Consider the following 18,581-nt stretch of genomic DNA (forward strand, 5'->3'; position numbering starts at 1 on the left):
CTTTAAGCGGTTTCAAACTCCCTGCACACAGAGAGAAACAGACCATTTGAAAAAGTATTAGATTTGTATTTTGACTCAGTTTTGAATGCCATTAATATCTCTCACATCCTGCAGAGATCAAGGAGCTGTACCTTGAGTGGTGATAATCTGAGTGACCAGGGTGGTGACACTGCCAACAGCTCTGCTGCTATATATACTGTCAGTCTGGGAGTCATTAACCTGCTGTTAGACATTTAGATAGGGACAGCCCTATCTAAAAATATAACAGCCTCTAACACACACACTCACAAGATAATCTACACACACACGCCTGCAATATTACTGTTGTAGTAGCACCTACTGTACTGCAGTTGAATTAGGGAAGGTATCTTAAGTAGGGCTGGGCAAAGGCTTTTTTTAACCTTGCTGATTATTTTTTGTGATTTGTGTATTTTGTTGTGCTAATATGCTTGTCTATTTATTAGAAAATTCACCTTGAGATAAATAATAATAACCTTGTAAAGCAGAAAGGCTGAAGGTGGTGCCTCTTTACTTTCTGTTGTGTTGAATAAGAACTGAGAGTTGGACAGATACCTACAGAGATTCTGTATAATGTATTTTGTGGAAGTATTCTTTTTTTTTTTGTCTGTCAAATTTCTGAGCTAAAGCCATCCCAGAGCTCATACTAGATAAGTTATAGGTATACACTGTTAGCGCTGTTAGACAGACAGATTCTGCACCCTTATTTTTTGGAAATATGTCTTATTTCCACTTTTTTTTAACAATGTAGAGGCTGCAAAGCATCCTTTATCTGATTGCTTCTTGTAGATCAACTTGGCTTGCCGCTGTAGCTCCATAAACTGGCCCTGTTGTAGTCAGTAGTTAACTGATTTTTTAAACTTCTCAATTTTGGCTGAACACAATTAAAAAAAAACAAAAAAACATCAATGCTGCAGTCATGTTTACCATTGTTAGAACTTGCGAAGAGCAACAGATATGGACCAGTGCTGGTACTATGTTTCTTGGGCGGGAAAGATTGTTTGTGGCACTCCTCACTGTGACCATTTTTCATCCATCACATGGTTGGGTTAGAAGAAATATAAGTGAATCCAGTTACCTGTGTCAAACAGCTGAAACACTTCTATTGGTCAAGAATACACTACATTACACCCACACTATGTTCTAACGGCACTCGCATTGGCAGAAGTCTTTATTGTAAGTATTCATCGACTGAGCAGGCCTGAAGCACTGCATGAGTTCAGTCATGAAATAGGTCTGAGACCTTTGGCTGCCTGCAGTGGTCTCCTGCTAGTCCCAAAGCCTGAATCTGATCACCACTGTCATGTGTTATTTCAGGTTTGAGTTTTATGGAGCATCTATCAAGCTCACACCTCGTGCCATAAATGTACAGTTGGAAATGTCAGACATCCTGGAACATGCTGAAACAGTCCAGTAACAGGCTTATCTTACAACAACCTGAAACATTTACTGCAGACATTATTTTAAACCAACATAACTCCTTTTTTTATTACAACTACATTATTTTTTCTCTTGTTGACAGATCTTTGGCATTCTTTCTGGGAGGCCCCCTAATAGGGGTTCTTTAACCTATAACCTTTCTTCCCTCACCTCCAACCTACAGCTTAGATTTTGTCTCGTGACCCTCCACACCACACCTTTGGAATGCAGAGTCTGGTATTCTGGGAATTCACTGTCCTAAAATAAAATGGAGCTCCTAAATTAAATGAAAGCCATTTAGTGTCTGGGTATGACATTATACATACTGAAAAACAGCACTGTATTGATTGACAGAAAATAGATCAGACAGTGATCTGATCTGTCATATAAGTTATCTAAGTATACATGCACAGGCAGCTGATGCCTTTATAGTGCCACAGACATATCACATGTCTGCTTGAATAGTTTGTGTAGACATGGAGGACTGACATCTTCTTTCATACAGAAAAAACATCAGATAATTCTAGATGATGTGTCAAGAGAAAAGCTGTCCTAAAATTCACTTTATTAAAAAAACAAAAGCGGATAGAGAAAGGGATCCTGGGTGAATCATTCACTCTAAATGGGAGTTAATGATTAATCCAGATTTTGGATTTGTATCCGAATCCGTTGTGGTTAAATGTGCTTCTTACGATTCTCTTTTTTTCTCTTTGGTATTTTTCATGTTTCTGTATCTGTACCAGTTCTGTAAACGTGTATGATGTCTGCTAAAGCCACTTTTCTTAAGCTCTGTGAAGCCTCTCAGACTGGTGTTAAATCTGGTGAGACTCTTACCATAAAATACAAAGATTGCAAAACTTTGGGTAGTGATATCAGGTGGCCCCACATTCAAGTTTAACGCCCACATGTTCAAGATATTATAAGCCACTTTCAGTTATGTTTTATCGTATATATGGTCATGCTCTCATTTACACAAGCACTTTAAGTGCTCTCTTTAAAAAATTACCAGTCCATTTCACATTTATCATGAGGTCTTGTGACAGGTTGATGCTATTTCCAGCACATTTTGTGATATAAACAAAGCTGAAACTTGTAATCTAATTATGACAGTGTTCCTGTCTAACCTTTTATTATGTTCTTACAACAGGCTAACACATCCTCCTGTGTTAGTTGAATTCCTTATGTAACTGGTTGTTAAATCACAGTCATGCATGTCCTTTGACATAATCAGTAAAGACAGTGGCAGTTTCTATGATTGTTTTTCATCCACTTTGCGTTGTTAACATCATTTGGTTAGCATCAAATACTTTGAGACATCCATTCTCCTCTGGCCTCTGGCATCAACAAGGTATAACCAAGAGAACTGCTGCTCACTGGATATTTTCTCTCTCTCTCTCTTTGTTTTTGGTTGACTATTAGACAGAAAGAAGAAAGCTGAAGAGGTGTAGTTAAAATGAAAGGCAGACGTACATTTTTAATTCCGTGTATTAATTATTTTTTTTTAATTATGGGATAACAAATACTCTTATGATCACTACAATTACTCAAACAATGCGTTTGTGGCACCTTTGGACCTATAAAAGTTTCTTTATTTTGTTTTTTCAGTACACCGTCTGATGACACAACGACTTAACAGACTGACATCATCATATTGTAATAAAAACATCATGAAACCTCAGAGTTTTAGTATAGCCTTTGCCCTTCGGAGGGAGTTGTTGTTACTAGGTGTAATTACTTGCCATCCTTAAAGAATAGCTCACAATTTTGCTTGAAACAGCCAGTGTTCCCATTACTGTCAATTCTTTATATTTTACACAGTTATCTGTAAAACCTTTATCCACTTTAACAATGAGTCTTGCTGCGTCAAAATGGCGCCTATGTGGTTGGCGCCATTTTATTGTTTTTAGCCAATGTTGTGTAACATGTGAGTTTCACACTGTCTAATGATCACCAGACATTATTCAAAATTGATTCATCTATTAAAGTTTTAGCTCGGCTTGGCAAAGGTATCCAGGATTCTCCACCTCCTTATCTGGAAGTGTTACGTCCCTCTGCAGCCCCTAATCATCTCAATGTGTTCAATGTGTTCTTTCTTAAGTAAAGTTATCCATCCTTTACTTAAGAAACTGGGCTCAACGATTTCAATAATAACAAACTTCAGATCTGAAGTTTATCATTATTGAAATTTCAATAGAAATTCAAATTGAATTGGAGATCGACCCATCTCCAAGGTTTCTTTTCTGAGTAAGCTCCTGGAAAAGACTATTCACACTCAGCTGATGCACTACCTCAATGATTTTCAAACTCCAGAAGCTCTTCAGTCTGGCTTTAAGCCATTTCACAGCATAGAGACAGCTCTCATAAAGGTTATAAATGACATTTTGTTAGCGACGGACTGTGGTAAACATGTATTGCTTGTTTTGTTGGATCTGACTGCTGCATTTGACACGGTCAGTAGCGGCTTTTGATATGGACAAAACTGTTCGTTCTCATGCTGCCCCGACATCATGCCAGCGCATTTTAGGGGTCTCATAGGCACTGATCAGTTTTCTATCGCCCATTTGCGGGCAGTAAGGGCGCCCTCCGTTTGTGAGGTGCGCCTGCTGCTTGCGGCACAGGGAGGGTAGGGCCGTCCCGCCCTATCCCCGCGGGATATTCTCTGGCTGGCTGGAGCAGCATCTAATAACCAACACGCAAAATAAAATAAAAAGAAACCAACAAACACAAAAACACCAGACATTATGATACAGACTTGTAATTTGCGCCGATGTTTTTTTCGAAATTCTATACGCGAAAAGTGAGCATGAGAACCCTCGGTGAGCCTGCTTGCTGCTGCGTTGAAGTCAAAGTAAACTCATCTCCGCTACATACAGTACAGTGTATATAGAGGCTCCAGTTACAGCAGTGCAAGTAAACAAACAATAAATGCTTTGCTAATGCAGCAGGTCACAGAAGCTGGAAAAAAATTGTCAAATGCCCCACAATTAGTATAATTATTTGTTATAATCTGAATTTTAAAGGATCAAAGTTCAGCATGATAGCATCATCAAAATCTTGTTTGGTCATTTCTCATAAATTATTCTGATTTTCCTATGGCCATGCATCTATCACTGCTAGTGTCTATTCCATCAGCGTGTCTGCACTGACGAAAAAAGGAAATAAACATATCTACTTCACTTTACTTTTTACTTAAAGAGATGATGTGAGATGAGAATTTCTACACTAAAACAAGGAACGATGGTTTCAAAAGAGCCTGGAATTTGACTGGTTATTCTTGGCATTAAAAAATAATGAGAATCTGTAATTTCTGACACATACAAGTCAAAAATTCTAAGTATTGGCTACTTAAGTTCAGCACTCCTGCAATGTCCCATATTTGAGCACACGCTAAAAAACAAGCTTCACATTTTCACTTTGCAAAAAAATAAACAATGACTGTGTGTGTGTGCGTGAAATATTGTGAAGTATATTATATGAAATTCTTAGTCATAAAAAGAAATCTGAGATGGTTGAGTAAAAAAATACATGGCGAGAAATTTGCTTTCAAAAGGTTGCAGATGTGTATAATATGTTCTACAAGTGTAAATAAAGATTTACAAATGTACAATGATTTGTGTGTAACTGTTGAGGACTAAATCCACACAGAAATATGAAGCAATCTGACCACACCTAAAACTCTTTTACAAATGCGTTCATCCAAACCTAAATAATAATAACGGATTGCATTTATATAGCACTTTTCAAAGTGCTTTACAATTCCATTATTCATTCACTCTCACACTGGTGGAGGCAAGCTACAGTTGCAGCCACAGCTGCCAGAAGCGAGGCTGCCAGTAGGCGGTAGGTGAAGTCTCTTGCCCAAGGACACAACGACCAAGACAGAGAGAGAGAGAGCTGGGGATCGAACCGGCAACCTTCCGGTTACAAGATGAGCTTCCCTACCCCCTGAACCATGCTCGCCCAAATAAATACAGCTTCACGACTTGAATAATTCTTCTGTTTAAAATTACACATGACCAGTGATGGGAACAACGGTGTTACAAGCGTTATTTTTTTCAGTAACGAGCAGAGATGGGCACGCGTTACTGTAATCTGATTACTTTTTTCAAGTAACGAGTAAAGTAAGGGATTACTATTGCAAAAACGGTAATTAGATTACCGTTACTTTCACGCAGGAACGCTGCGTTACTGCGTTACTAAAACCGTGATTTTTTGCGAGAATGTCTCATGACAGTGACGTAAGCGAGTGCGACGTTCGTGACAACAGCTGTCTGCAGATCGACAATGGATCATATATCGAGTGCGGGAGAGAATATGAGCATGCAGCATTTAAAGCTTGGAAGTACTGACCTTACTTTGAGTTTGATTTCATAAAAAGTGACAAAAACATTAGCGTCCGTTGTGCGTGGGAAGAAAACTTCTTTTTACCCCGAAAAAAACCCTAAACAAGCTCGAGTGCGCAACGACGTAATGGGAAATTCACAGAGAAACTCGCAGATTCTTCCACTGACCACTGCGCCACACCTGCACCAGAGCACACCTCCGCTTACCCCACTCCTGCTTTACAGGTGAAAATAGAGCAACAGGACTGCTAGTCTTTGATTTTATTTACTTTCTGCTGTGTTTTACTTGCATCTATTTGAAAGACTGAGTGTAAACACAAAAAATATTTTATTTTATGTGCTGGAATGTGCAGAAAATAGGTTTAAATGTTAAACTAATTTCTTCAAGTCAGAGAATGGTGCATATAATTTAATTTTTGCTTGATGCATAAAGTTAAAAGATTAAAACGGATAAAACAAGTTTAAAAAAAAGAGACTTTTCCATTTGATTTCATTTTGTATGATGGATTATGCAGAAAAAGTAGAATTGGGTTGACAGATCTATCGCTTTATCACCTATTCAGGTTGTAAATCGTGTTTTTAAAAAGTAACTAAGTAACTAAGTAATTAATTACTTTTGAAAATAAGTAATCAGTAAAGTAACGGGATTACTTTTTTGGGGAAGTAATCAGTAATTAGTTACTGATTACTTTTTTCAAGTAACTTGACCAACACTGGTAACGAGTAATCTAACTATTACTATTTCTATCGTTACAACGTTGTTACGTTACTAACAAGAAAATGTGGTGTGGTCGCGTTACTATTTTTCAACAAACTGTCTTCAGTTTACCGCACTTTATATCAGTTGCACAGAAGTAGCTGTAAGTAATCTGGGCGCTACAGCTTTAAGCAGCTGCGCGCGCTCCCGCGGGCGGCAATCACTTTCTGGCACCACACCTGGAGCTAAGGGGGCAAAACAATCGCATGAGTGCTGCTGTTTGACTGAGGAAGAATATAGTAGTCATGGTAAGCCAATCACATGACCACTTAAAGACAAAGCAACAAGGTGATATAGTTTTTAAATTGTGCTGATAGGCCACGTAAAACCAGAGTCATGATAAACAATATATATGCAGCGTTTTGTTTTTGTTTGTTTTTTGTTTTTTTTCCTCAATAGACGTTAAACGTGGCGAAACTAAGGACAGCGCTAGCAAGCACTCTCTGCTTATGACCAAAAAATAAAAAACAAAACAAAAACAGCTCTTTCCTGTTGGTGGAAAAATGCACCATGTCAACCAATCCAAAAAATGATATGGCAACATGACATTTGGTTGTTTAGGAAGAGGGGGAAGTTTTAGGAGTGACAATGAGAAAGAGAGAGAGAAAGAAGGACAGCAGAAAAAGAGAGAGAGCGAGTTTTGAGATGTGAGAGATTTGTGACGTTTAGCATGTTTGGAGTGTGTAGTTAATGTGTTGTCTTGTGTAGTTAGTGTGTAGTGTTGTGCATAGTTTTGTGTTGTGTGTCAGAACAATGAGGCAACTGCTGTCTCCAGGTAGAAACAGCAGTGATACACCTGCTGTTGTCAGACCTGCAGGTATCAGGCTGTGATGTTCTCCTTTATAGTGGACAGAAATTATTTTTTTTTTGGAGTGGCACAAATAATTTGTGTGGCATCTTATTGAATGCAGCTGATTGTTATGTAAACAGTTTGAAATGGTTATTAAAAAGGGTAAAAGGTAAATGGCTGCAAATAACTTTGTTGTTTACAAAACTTGTGCATAGGATTTTAAAACTGACAATTTATATTTGCATTTAAAGTTATGAAATATGATTCAATAAACATGTTTGTGGTTGTTACAATAAAAAATAACTTTTTCTACTCTGATTTTGTTTTTTGACTGATTTTAGATCAATTGTGTTAATACAGTATGTCAAAATGAAAACATAACTGTAAATTCAGACACGTGAGGTTGTGCTGAAAAGAATGATACCAAACAAGGCAAAGTAAATAGTTTTTAAAGGTGAAATGTAGAGGGAAAATCAAAAGTAGTCAAAAATGGCCAATTATAACCTGGAGCCCAGAGGGATAAAAAATTTTTTTAGAGTAACGCAATAGCTACTTTTCAAGTAATTAACTACTTTTAGAATCTTGTAACTTAGTTACTAACTCAGTTACTTTTTTGAAGAAGTAACTAGTAACTATAATTAATTACTTTTTCAAAGTAACTTGCCCAACACTGCACACGACATCTCTCTCGTTCACTTAAATAACTTTAAATGTGTGTTCCCCAATCGACTGGCACAGACAAATCAGTTGTGTTGAAGTACCAGTATAAAACTGAGCATGAAAATGTAAATGTACCACCATGTGAACAAGACAGTACTATTGTGAGAAAGCATGCTGCAAGTCCCGTCAATGCAAAATGAAAGTTCAGTAACATCACTGAAAGAGGGTTTTGTGACAAGAACATATAAAAGTCAAACAGTTGTCTCATCCTAAGGACTATCAAGCATATACCAAAAGCAAAAGTAACAGGTCAGTGTGTGGGGTTCGGGCAACACAAACTAAGTCTTCTGTTTCACCTACTAGTACTGTAGCCCACTTTACAGACAAACATACCAAAACTTTAGATGCTCCTCTGCGTAGGAGTATGACACTGGACTCAGAGACAAACTCAGACATGGATAAGCTGGTGGAGAGAATGAAGTAAAAGCCATCAATTTCCAATTTCTTGCCATCCAGCGACGAAGGAAGATTCACAAGGAGCTGCTCACAATACAGAGAAAAGACACGAAGATCCTTCGAAATGTCTATGTCCATAACATTCCTGAGGTCCCCGGGTCTCAGAAACAACAACAACAACAACAAAAGTTGAGCTTGAAGTCTGTGAAATCATCCAAACTGAACACCTCATAAACAAAACTTCAAAAGCCCACGAGTGAGAATAACTGTGATGAAGACATCGTCTATGGTCAAGATAGATTGTTTGTGAAACCCATGAAATGTAGGGTAAAAAAGGTCTGCAGTAGATTCCCCCTCTGAGGATTCCAACCTAGACAAGAGCCATAAGGACACGGAGGATAATAAGTCAAAACGTACAACAGACATTATTGACTGATTCTGAGTGCAGAGGCCTTGACAAAGAAATGTTTGTGTCTATGTGAGTGTGACAGTCAGTCTATCGTCATGTCTTCAAGCATTGTCAGAAGAAATAAACAACCCAGACCGGAAACTGGTTGTATAATACATTACTTAATAGCTTGCCCATCTCTCAACTACAGGAGTCCATCCTTCTTACGTCAGTCTGTGAGTTTGTGTGAGACTACACGCCTTTGGAGCAGAGGGTCGCAAGTTCAATTCACACAGAATTGTCACATGATATTAAACAGAAGCTGTCAATTCAGCTCTGTCGAGTGGGCAGTGATAATGAAGCAGTATATTCTAAGTTGTAGATTCAAGCTGCTCTTCTTATTTTTGGCCACCAGATGTCACCAAAGTACACTGTGTTGCAAGGCTTCAGTAATGAACCGTTTTTCAATACAAGCTTAGGAAGACTCGATTTTGCCATCACTGCACCAAGAGCACTGAAGGGTCAACTTTACCTAGTAATGACTTTATTAACTTTTGTGTCACAACACACTGTGTGGTACACAGTCATGCCACAGAGGTATCATTAAAATACAGAAACTTCTGTAAATGGTTATATTTACTTCACTTTTTTCCCCTCTAAACTATCAATGTGTCTTTTAGATCCCATGCTTACAACACTGGTTAAAGACGTGTTACTATAGATTAATTCTTTGATATTAAATATGATCAGTTACAAGTCTCCCAAAGTTTCAAAGGTTTCTGTGATTGGGTGAATACTTTTTGAATTACACATCAATTTTTGTCCACTTCTAGAATCAGACAAACTGTCTGCTACTGTACCAGGTCCTAAAAATGGCATTGGCCTCCAGTAGCACTGTGAGGAATCTTATTCCCTTCATCACACTCATAACAGCAATATGTAGACCTGCTTTCTTTCATCTGTGAAATAAATGTCATACTCAGTTTAGTGATGCTGATGTCATTCCTCTCTCTATGACATAAAAACACCAAAAACAATAGATTAGTTTCCAAGAAAGAAGAAGAAAAAAAAAGAAACACATTAGATATTGACCCCCTTCTCTTTGTATCACGAGTCAGGTTTTTTTTTTCTCTTCTGCAATAAGGGAAAAAAAATCACCACTTTCCTTTTTTACTTTCCACTAGGTGTCACTGTTCTTTTAATTTTCACTACTTAGCTTCAGTCTTCTAATCAGAACATTAGACATGCTTCTTGTTTCAACCGTTAACATATTGTGTTGGGCAGAGAGTGTCTAAGTTCTGCCAATTAATTTCATGGAGTCATTTCCACTTTGCACACTTTGTTTGGTTTTTTTTTAGATGAAAATTATAAACAAAAACTTTAATTTCACTATATTTAACTAGCTGGTTGCTTTAATGTTTAACATTCAACATGAGATAATCACTGCTCTGAAAGAAAAATATCTTGGATCTCCAGACTACTAGTTTTAAAGTTTTAAACATATATATATATATACACAATAGATAACATTTCAAACCTGAGTACAATAAACAAATGTATTTATATATTTTAAAAATATCTTTTGTTTGTTGTCACTATAAGACATAGATACTTTCTAAGAATTATGTACTTTTTATTCAGGAGCCTGTGTATTTGATGAAGGACAGCCGAGCTCGGACTGGTGATGATGCAAGCAGCAGAATTCTGGATAAGTTGATGGAGAGAAAAGACAAAAAAAATGTTTTACAGTAATCAATGCAAAAGAAATGAAGTCTCAATATGGCAAATTTCTTCTTTTTTTAATGTCATGCCATCATGTGCATATGCTGACATGTAACTTAACTTATATATTTGTAATTACACTTCCCTATATAATTATCCTATCATGAAACAATGATTAACATCTGTGCCACATTTCCAGCACTTTGCTGAAGAACTTCAGTAGTCAGCTTTAACGAGAATATTGGGAGAAACAAGCAATTACTTTTTGACATTTCTTTTCCAGACTTTTACTTTTACTTCTGTCTTCTACTGCGTTAGGACACCACATCCTCCTGTAGTGTCACAACCTTTGTTTCAGGCTGTGAGAGAATTATTTTTAATACATTCTTTGTGTCACACACCTGTTGAAAGACAAATGTTTTTTGGTTTGTTAAAATGTTACAAGATGTTCTGAAAAGGCATTACTGACAGTGAGAACATTGTTAAACCAGCATTGATGTTCAACAGTGAATGCCTGTGAATGTTTTACTGTCAGCTAAACACAGTCTATATTGTCCTTGGCTTGTCAATACCCTTAAAAGTATGTGAGATGGTGTTTAAGCAGAGTTTGCCTGATTGACAACAGCTGTTCAGCAGGATATTTCAAATATTTCAAAAGACATTTTTAACCCTGTCTCACACTCACAAATGTATTTAAAATTTTAAAAGTATTTTAAAAAAAACTACAAAATGTGTTGGTAGAGCAGAATCCAACATGTGATAATATAGAAAAATAATACTTGATTGTGGTTAATAGACCCCCCTCGTGATAGCTTTCCTTAACAAAACACTTAACGTCTACCTGTGTTTCTCAGCAAAAAGGATGGTGAGGACAAAAGGAATAGGTGAAGCAATGATGGAGGGGAATAAAAAAGAAAAAGGAACAACAAACAACCTACTGTGAAATAAAATAGATCCTAGTTAGAGAACAGGTCACTGAAAAATACATGCTTTTGATTAATGTCCAAAACAAAGATGATATGAACTTTTTTCCTAGCTTCATTTTAATCTAAGCCAGCCTCTATGTGTCCTTTTCTGCTCTAACTGAGCACTCAAAACACTTTATCAAACATACATCATTTCCCCATTCACACAACAACAACACAATAACTTGAATTAACTTATTATAAGGTTACCAAAATTTACCTCAAAAACAGACCATCAAATAATAAGGACCATTTAAGAAAAACAGCACCATATCAGAATTTTATAATCTGCTTATGTTTATCAGAGAGATCGCAATATAAGATAAATGAATCAAAATAGGGAATCAAATCTTGTAATTGGAACTGGCTTTTGTGTGTCCTGCTACATTAAATATAACCTAAAAAACAATACACTGTGTTTGTGATTTTTATTTTTTTTTAAAGGAGTTAAGCTACATCTGTGAAATGCAGGAACCTGTGTCCATATTTCTCTACTAATTTGTATAGCGCTATGATTTCCTGATGTTACCATCATTAATCACTCATATGATTTCTTTATAGATATTTTTAGACGATATACCCCAAATAGATGTTAGAGATTGACTTTGACATTGGCTGGAGAATCAAAGAACAGAAACTGAAACTTTTTTAAAGCTATTTATTCAGTGAATGCAATCTTGATTTCATAAATGTACATCAAACAATATTGGATGCCACGCATGTTATTCAATAACCTCATGCATGGATATCATATAGATATACCTTCTACGGAGCATTTAACCCTTTCTAAGCTTCATTTTTTTAAACAGTTATCGTAAATACGATACTTTTTTACTTTTTAACAAATTTTAAACTACAAATAGGAAACACAGAGTTTAATGATGTGTATGCATTTAGAAATTAGCTCAGCTTATATCAGCCACAGAAATATTCACTTGAAGACATTCCCACTGATTTAAATATAAATTATACAGCAGAATGGAAAGTGATTTAAAATAAATGAGGCATCAAATTTTGAAAATTATAGTTCTAAATCATTTATGTCTAAACTGATTTTACATTTAGAAAATTAACATATTTTATTAAATGACAGCTGCTTAATTTACACCAGATTAAGACCCCACGCTTGAGTGGTTCTAACCGTCGTTATCTGAACCCAAGACGGTCTGGAACAAGATGATTCTCTGCAACAGTTCGGCCATGAAGGTCACGTTGTTAGCGAGGTATTCATTGTCATACATGGCTTCATGCTGCTGCAGAATTTGCTGTGCCTTATCAAACATTTCATCGGTGTAATGTGTTTCTCCATTTGCTGCCACCATGTCATCAATTTTTCTGAACAGCTCAACAACCTGAACTCTGTTCCAGATGTTTTTGTTATTGAATACATGGTACCTATTACCGCACCTGTTCAGCAGTTCTCTGAGCTTCTGGTGGCCAGTTCTCAAATAGTCATGTATGGTTATTTTCTTATTTGTTAGTTTGTCACCATGAGTAAACAGAATCATCATGTAGTTTGATGCGTCAGGTCCAAAGAGTTTCTCCAGGGCATCAACACAGTTTTCTTCTTCTTTGGTAAACCTGCCAATCTGAAGGACCAGGAGGAAGACGTGAGGGCCGGGAGTGGAAATCTGGATGCATTTCGCGATTTCTTTCTTTATACTGTCTGCAGTCTTAGATGTATCCAGAAGGCCAGGTGTATCAACCAACTTGACATTTCTAGTGCACTCAAGTTTAACTGCCTCACAGTGCACTGTCACTGACTCGGAACTCTCATTAGCCTTAAACGTTTCTTTGCCAATAATGGTGTTACCAGCAGCACTTTTCCCGACACCAGTTTTCCCAATGATCACAATCCTCAGTGGGCAGCCTACAGAAAGAAATATTTACTGTTATAATTGTGTGGATCACAAGCATAATCTTAACAGTATTAAAAATTCAACGTGATATTTTAAAAACACAGGAAATCAAAATAGAAGATCTAAGTTTACCATCGGGGATTGATGAACTGTTACCCATCTCTGCTCTTGGCACTTTGGCAAATGAACAGAAAGCCGCTCTGAGTGGTTTGATTTGTTGTTCAGCAGTTCCCTGCACTCCTCCCACTGGGTGGACCTAACTCTCAGTCTATATCAGCAAGACTGGATCTGAATTCAGATTCTGTTGAAACCTGCACGTGGTTCATCTTTAAGCAGCTGACAAGATGAGTTCTGCTGGTTCTCCAAGTAAGCAACTCTTCCTTAATTACTTTTGACACATTTATATACCCCCTTCATATTTCCATAAAGATATGAGTAATTATTTAATCTTGAACATGAGAAACTCTAATGTTACCTTAAATCCTTAACTGAAGAAATATTGATTTACTAATATTAACAATTTTCTCAAGTTATGTATCATATGAGACACAGACATGAAACTTTGGAACAGTGTAGCTGAGATTAAATAGGAGAGTATATCTGCAGATTGTTGTTGTCCGACTCTTGTCCAATACAAAGTTAGTTGGAACAAATTATGCACTCCTTTAAAAAATCATCTTTCCCAGTGCTATTTTCTTTTAGATACAGACACACCCTTGTTTAAATATTTCTTCGGAATTATTCAATTTTTATTTTTTTGCCTTGTTCCATTGGTATGTGTGAGGGGATCTTTGGACAGTACTGGGAGAAAAAATACCTCTTTGTAGCATTGTTGCTGGATTATTGGAACACTGTGACATGACCATTGAATTGTCAGTGAACAAATTGCTCCTATCTTTAATTCCATCCTTCACTTTAATTGTAATCACACACCTGGAAATTGTAAAGTGAAAAGTATACAACATTTTGAAAAAATACTCTTGCCTTTTGCTTCTACAGATCACCCTGTCAAGATTACAATCATTCTCTTTGGAAAGAAGGAGAGCTTGCAGAAGAAAATCAAAAGTGAAATCTTCAAAAATCAGAGAACTGTTTCCAAATTATGTAATGACTTTTTTGTGAGCGAGAGCGAGTCATTCAAAATCATAAGTACTCCAGATGTTTTGGATGACAAATATCTGGATCCAGATCAGAGGATAATTGATTTGATGGCACTTTCTGATTTTAGCCCTGATCTGTTAATGTTGGCAATAGATTCAGAGGATACAGGGCAAGTGGAAAAAGTAGATGCTCAAATCGACAAACTTGAACATATTTTTCAAGGAACTGTCATAAAACACTTAGCCATCATAATAGATAATGGCAAGAACAAGAATAAACCCAACCTGAATCATGAGAAGGTATTCTATATCCAGGAAGATGTGAATAAAAACCTGCCTGATCAGTGTAAGGAATGGTTAACTGATCAGCCACTCCAGTTTAAAACTGAAAACTACATTCAAATTGCTGTGAAACGAAGGAAACAATATTTTGAAAGCACAAGGTAACACAAAATTCCAGCTTTTTTTCGATTGGATAGTCATTCCTATTTTCTTTACAGCTAGCTTGTGTTTGTTTATTTTCTCATTAGTTGTTTCTGAGAAAAGAAACGTTTCGATCATGTAGTTGCAATACCAATACGTAATAACACTTTAGAAATATAACGATAAATGCTTCTGATGTCAGTTTTATTAAAATAACAAAACCAGTGCAGCCTTCAGTAAAAGTCTTTTCCTAAAATAAAAATATAGTAACAGCAATCGCCTTCAGCATGTAGAACAATTGTTTTTAATGTAGCCTAATGCTACAAGCAATCTACTAGACAGCCTGTCAAAGTAAGACAATAACTCAGGAACAGGAAATTTTAGGCATCTTGTAATAAATGGAAAAAATGCTAACAAAAACAAATTTGGTCCCACATTATTTAAAAAAAAAAGTTATTTTTTTCTTTTTTCCCCACCAAGTGACTTTAATAAACAAAAGTAAATTCACACAGTTTCTAGATCAATCAATGACCCCTGTGCAACCACCAGTTGCTAGGAGAAAATGTGTATTCGCCACCCAGTCCGTGAGTTGTTATAGGCTACTGACACCAACTTATGTGCAAACTAGACAAATTTTGTCTTGAGAAGGAGGGAACTGTGCTGTACTCTATACCTTTTTGCAATGGCAGCCAGCACCCTCCATACTCCATAGTTTTCCCTAGCAACCAGGGGATTACAGAGCGAAATTAGTTATACAGATGATTTACATTTTAAATATCTTTTTCAAGGTTCCACAACAATATCAAGCCATTTTTTGTATCACAACATGCTAAAATCAAATGTATTGCTATATCCCTAAAGCATGCAGAGAGACACACACACTTTGCTTAAAACACGTGGAACCACCTTTGTAACCTAAGAAGGGCAGACAGCCACAATCACTTCATACACTTCAGCTGGTTCAATGGAGCAATTAATCTTACCAGGTTTCTTTAATCCTGAGAAAACTAAACATTTTTGTGCAGCTCCAGTGGGAACAACTTTAAGATCTTCAAATTATGTCTTAAGGGGGGAATTTTTTATAAATTTTTACTAGAGTGAATAAATACAAATGCTGAGTACTGTTGTAGTTCTGGTATAGCAGGGTTGAGTCTGTAAAAATTGTAAAAGTATCGAGTAAGCTCTCGAAGGTTAGAGGCTATAATTTAAAATAGAGTCTATGTGTGTTTATGTTTTTTATTTGAGGAAATCCACTGAAAACACAAGCTAATTAAAAAAAATATATTTCTCTTGTGAAATTTGAAGTTTTGTTGTTGAAATATATCTTATATCTGCAGTGATTATAATTATTATTTCAGAAATGAATGTTCTCCTGATCACCATGGGGCAAGAGGTAAGTCTGGTATCCAAATATGAGTGTAGTTTTTCTAAGCCAGTTTTTTTAAACTACATTTTATGATATAATAAACAATTACACTAACCCTAACCCAGGAACTGAAACCACCATTGTTCTTCTGGGGAAAAGTGGAACTGGAAAGAGTGCATCTGGAAACACTATCCTGGCTGCTGGAAACTCCCAAATGGATTCAACTTTTGAATCTCGTCCGAGCTCCACACCAGTCACCAACAAGTGTGAGGAGAAGAGGGCACAGATATTTGGGACACAGATTAGAGTGGTTGACACTCCAGATTTCTTGAACAACGAGGAAGATGTAGACAATGCACAAATAGAAGAGTGTAAGAGGTACTGTCAGGAAGAACAGTGTGTTGTGTTACTTGTGATACAGCTCGGCAGGTTTACAGAGGGCGAGAATGAAATATTACATAACCTGGAGAAACATCTTCAGAGGAAGATCAGGGAGAAAACAATCCTCCTGTTTACACATGGCGAAGATTTCAATGGTGATTTGACAGAGTTTATTGGCGAGCGATCTCACCTCAAGTACATTGTGGGAGCTTGCGGTAATCGTTGCCATGTATTCAAGAACACTGTTAAGGACTCTAAGCAAGTCCTTTCGCTTTTCATGAGCATTTCTAAAATTGTTCCAAATTGCACACCAAAACAGCCTACACCGTGCTCTTTGTTTTAGTGTTTGCTGACTTACATCACAAGCCCAACTAACACATACATGTTTGTATGGCAAGTAAGCGTGTAATCTTTTGAAATTCTGTGAACTTCTTGTATACACATATAATGTGACATCTCTTTAATTACAGCATTTGTAATTTCAAGTACTTCTACTCTATGTGATTTATGGATACTTCTTTCACTCTTCAACTTTTGGGGAAGTTTTTAAAAAGAGAAGATTTTTTTAAACGGTCTAGAGAATATAAGAAAAGCTTATTTTTAAGTTTTGCTGTGGAATGAGGTGTTTTAAGACACAATGTTTATGGGTAAAATAAGATGTTATAGCCATGTTTATATCTATATAAACCAAAAGTTAAATGTATTAAATAATAAACTCAGCAATAAAATATAAAAAAAAATACCTTGGAGTCTAGTTATTGAATGTCTGTGTCAGTCTGCTTCTATTTAGCTGCTGCCCTGTTGTGCAGATTTAGTCTATAAACCACATCATTTTATGATTACCTGTAATTATTGGTATCTGATCACATATCACAGTTTGTATGTTTAAAAAAAATGTTGCCAAAACTTGAAAAAAAAAAATCATCAAAATTTGTAACAACTTTTTTTTTTCTTTTGCCTGTCCCGTTTGGCTCTTTTGCCATCAGGAGTATTGTCTAAAGGCGAAGAACGGGTTTACTTCACCAAATGGACCATCCCAGCCTTGCCGTAATGGTCTATTTGATCCACCTTTTATTGTTTATTTTATTTTATTTTCACTTGCTAAATATGGGACAGACTTGACTGGGGAAAAGAAAGGGGAGAAAGAAAGAGGGAAAGAAAAACAGCAGAGAAGAGGGACGGGGATAAAGGGCAAAAAACAAAAACCAACAAAATAAACAGACGAAAAAATGCATATATCAATCACCTGGATCACCTGTTGAGAAAGAAAAAAGAGAAAACAAGCAGAAGAAAAAAAAGGAGCAATATAATAAACAACATTACAATGATCTATGGGAATGTAACAGTAAATACTAAATATTAAATATTATTGTGCAGCACGTAAGATCGACAGCGAACAGTGTGCTTTGAGGTAGGAGCCAAAAAGGGTGTAGTTTGTGTGTGTGAGCATGAGCGCGCTTGTATTTAAAAGGTTCCTTTATGTAATGATCTGCTAGAGGGTGTGGGGAGCCACAGCCCCGTCCTCCAGGGCATGATGCAGGTATGGAGGAGATCAAAACTCCAGACATCCAGAGGCCCTCAGAACACAAGAGACCAAGGAAGACCAACAGAGGGGCAGCCGCGCCACTATCCCAGAAAGAGCTGAGGAGAGCCTCAGATGAGGGGTCACTCAGCAGCCGCGGAGCAGAAGCCAGGGGGGGTTGCAGTGACGTGCCCGTGAGCTCCGCCGGCAGCCAGCTGTGCCAGAGTGACCCCCGAAGTGGCCCGAGCGAGCCCCAGGCTCCAGGCCCTGACAAGCAGCCACCAGGAGTGAGCCGGTGTGTACCTGGACGCCCATCCCCGGACACAAAGAACCACCAATGCACCGACTTCTGAGGGCGTCTGCCACTGGCAGGGAAAATTTGTAACAGCTTGAAGCACCAATAAGTGAACAG

The 18,581-nt window shown here is 37.1% G+C and overlaps 2 protein-coding genes across 2 annotated transcripts; one reads left to right on the forward strand and one right to left on the reverse strand.

The window, feature by feature from the left end:
- Window positions 1–12,184: 12,184 nt before the first annotated feature.
- LOC146383372 (GTPase IMAP family member 7-like) lies at window positions 12,185–13,548 on the reverse strand. Its single transcript, XM_084932565.1, has 2 exons — window positions 13,510–13,548; window positions 12,185–13,388 (listed from the first exon to the last, which is right to left on the reverse strand). The coding sequence occupies exons 1-2, from the start codon at window positions 13,535–13,537 to the stop codon at window positions 12,655–12,657; spliced, it is 762 nt and encodes a 253-aa protein (XP_084788691.1). The 5' UTR covers window positions 13,538–13,548; the 3' UTR covers window positions 12,185–12,654.
- Window positions 13,549–13,687: 139 nt separating this feature from the next.
- Window positions 13,688–17,363, forward strand: LOC146383373 (uncharacterized). The gene is made up of 4 exons (XM_084934592.1): window positions 13,688–13,743; window positions 14,377–14,920; window positions 16,259–16,293; window positions 16,392–17,363. Exons 1-4 carry the CDS (start codon window positions 13,722–13,724, stop codon window positions 16,988–16,990), a joined length of 1,200 nt encoding a protein of 399 aa, XP_084790718.1. The 5' UTR covers window positions 13,688–13,721; the 3' UTR covers window positions 16,991–17,363.
- Window positions 17,364–18,581: the final 1,218 nt, after the last annotated feature.

This window comes from Perissodus microlepis, chromosome 7 (genome assembly GCF_051167445.1).
Source record: "Perissodus microlepis isolate ML-2025 ecotype Zambia chromosome 7, ASM5116744v1, whole genome shotgun sequence".
Taxonomy (NCBI): domain Eukaryota; kingdom Metazoa; phylum Chordata; class Actinopteri; order Cichliformes; family Cichlidae; genus Perissodus; species Perissodus microlepis.

Coding starts and splice junctions, on each gene's coding strand:
- LOC146383373 (XM_084934592.1), top strand. CDS start 13,722: ATGAGTTCTGCTGGTTCTCCAA. Junction 13,744..14,376: donor GAGTTCTGCTGGTTCTCCAA/GTAAGCAACTCT, acceptor TTGCTTCTACAG/ATCACCCTGTCAAGATTACA. Junction 16,294..16,391: donor TGATCACCATGGGGCAAGAG/GTAAGTCTGGTA, acceptor ACCCTAACCCAG/GAACTGAAACCACCATTGTT.
- LOC146383372 (XM_084932565.1), bottom strand. CDS start 13,537: ATGGGTAACAGTTCATCAATCCCCGATG. Junction 13,389..13,509: donor CAGTTCATCAATCCCCGATG/GTAAACTTAGAT, acceptor TTCTTTCTGTAG/GCTGCCCACTGAGGATTGTG.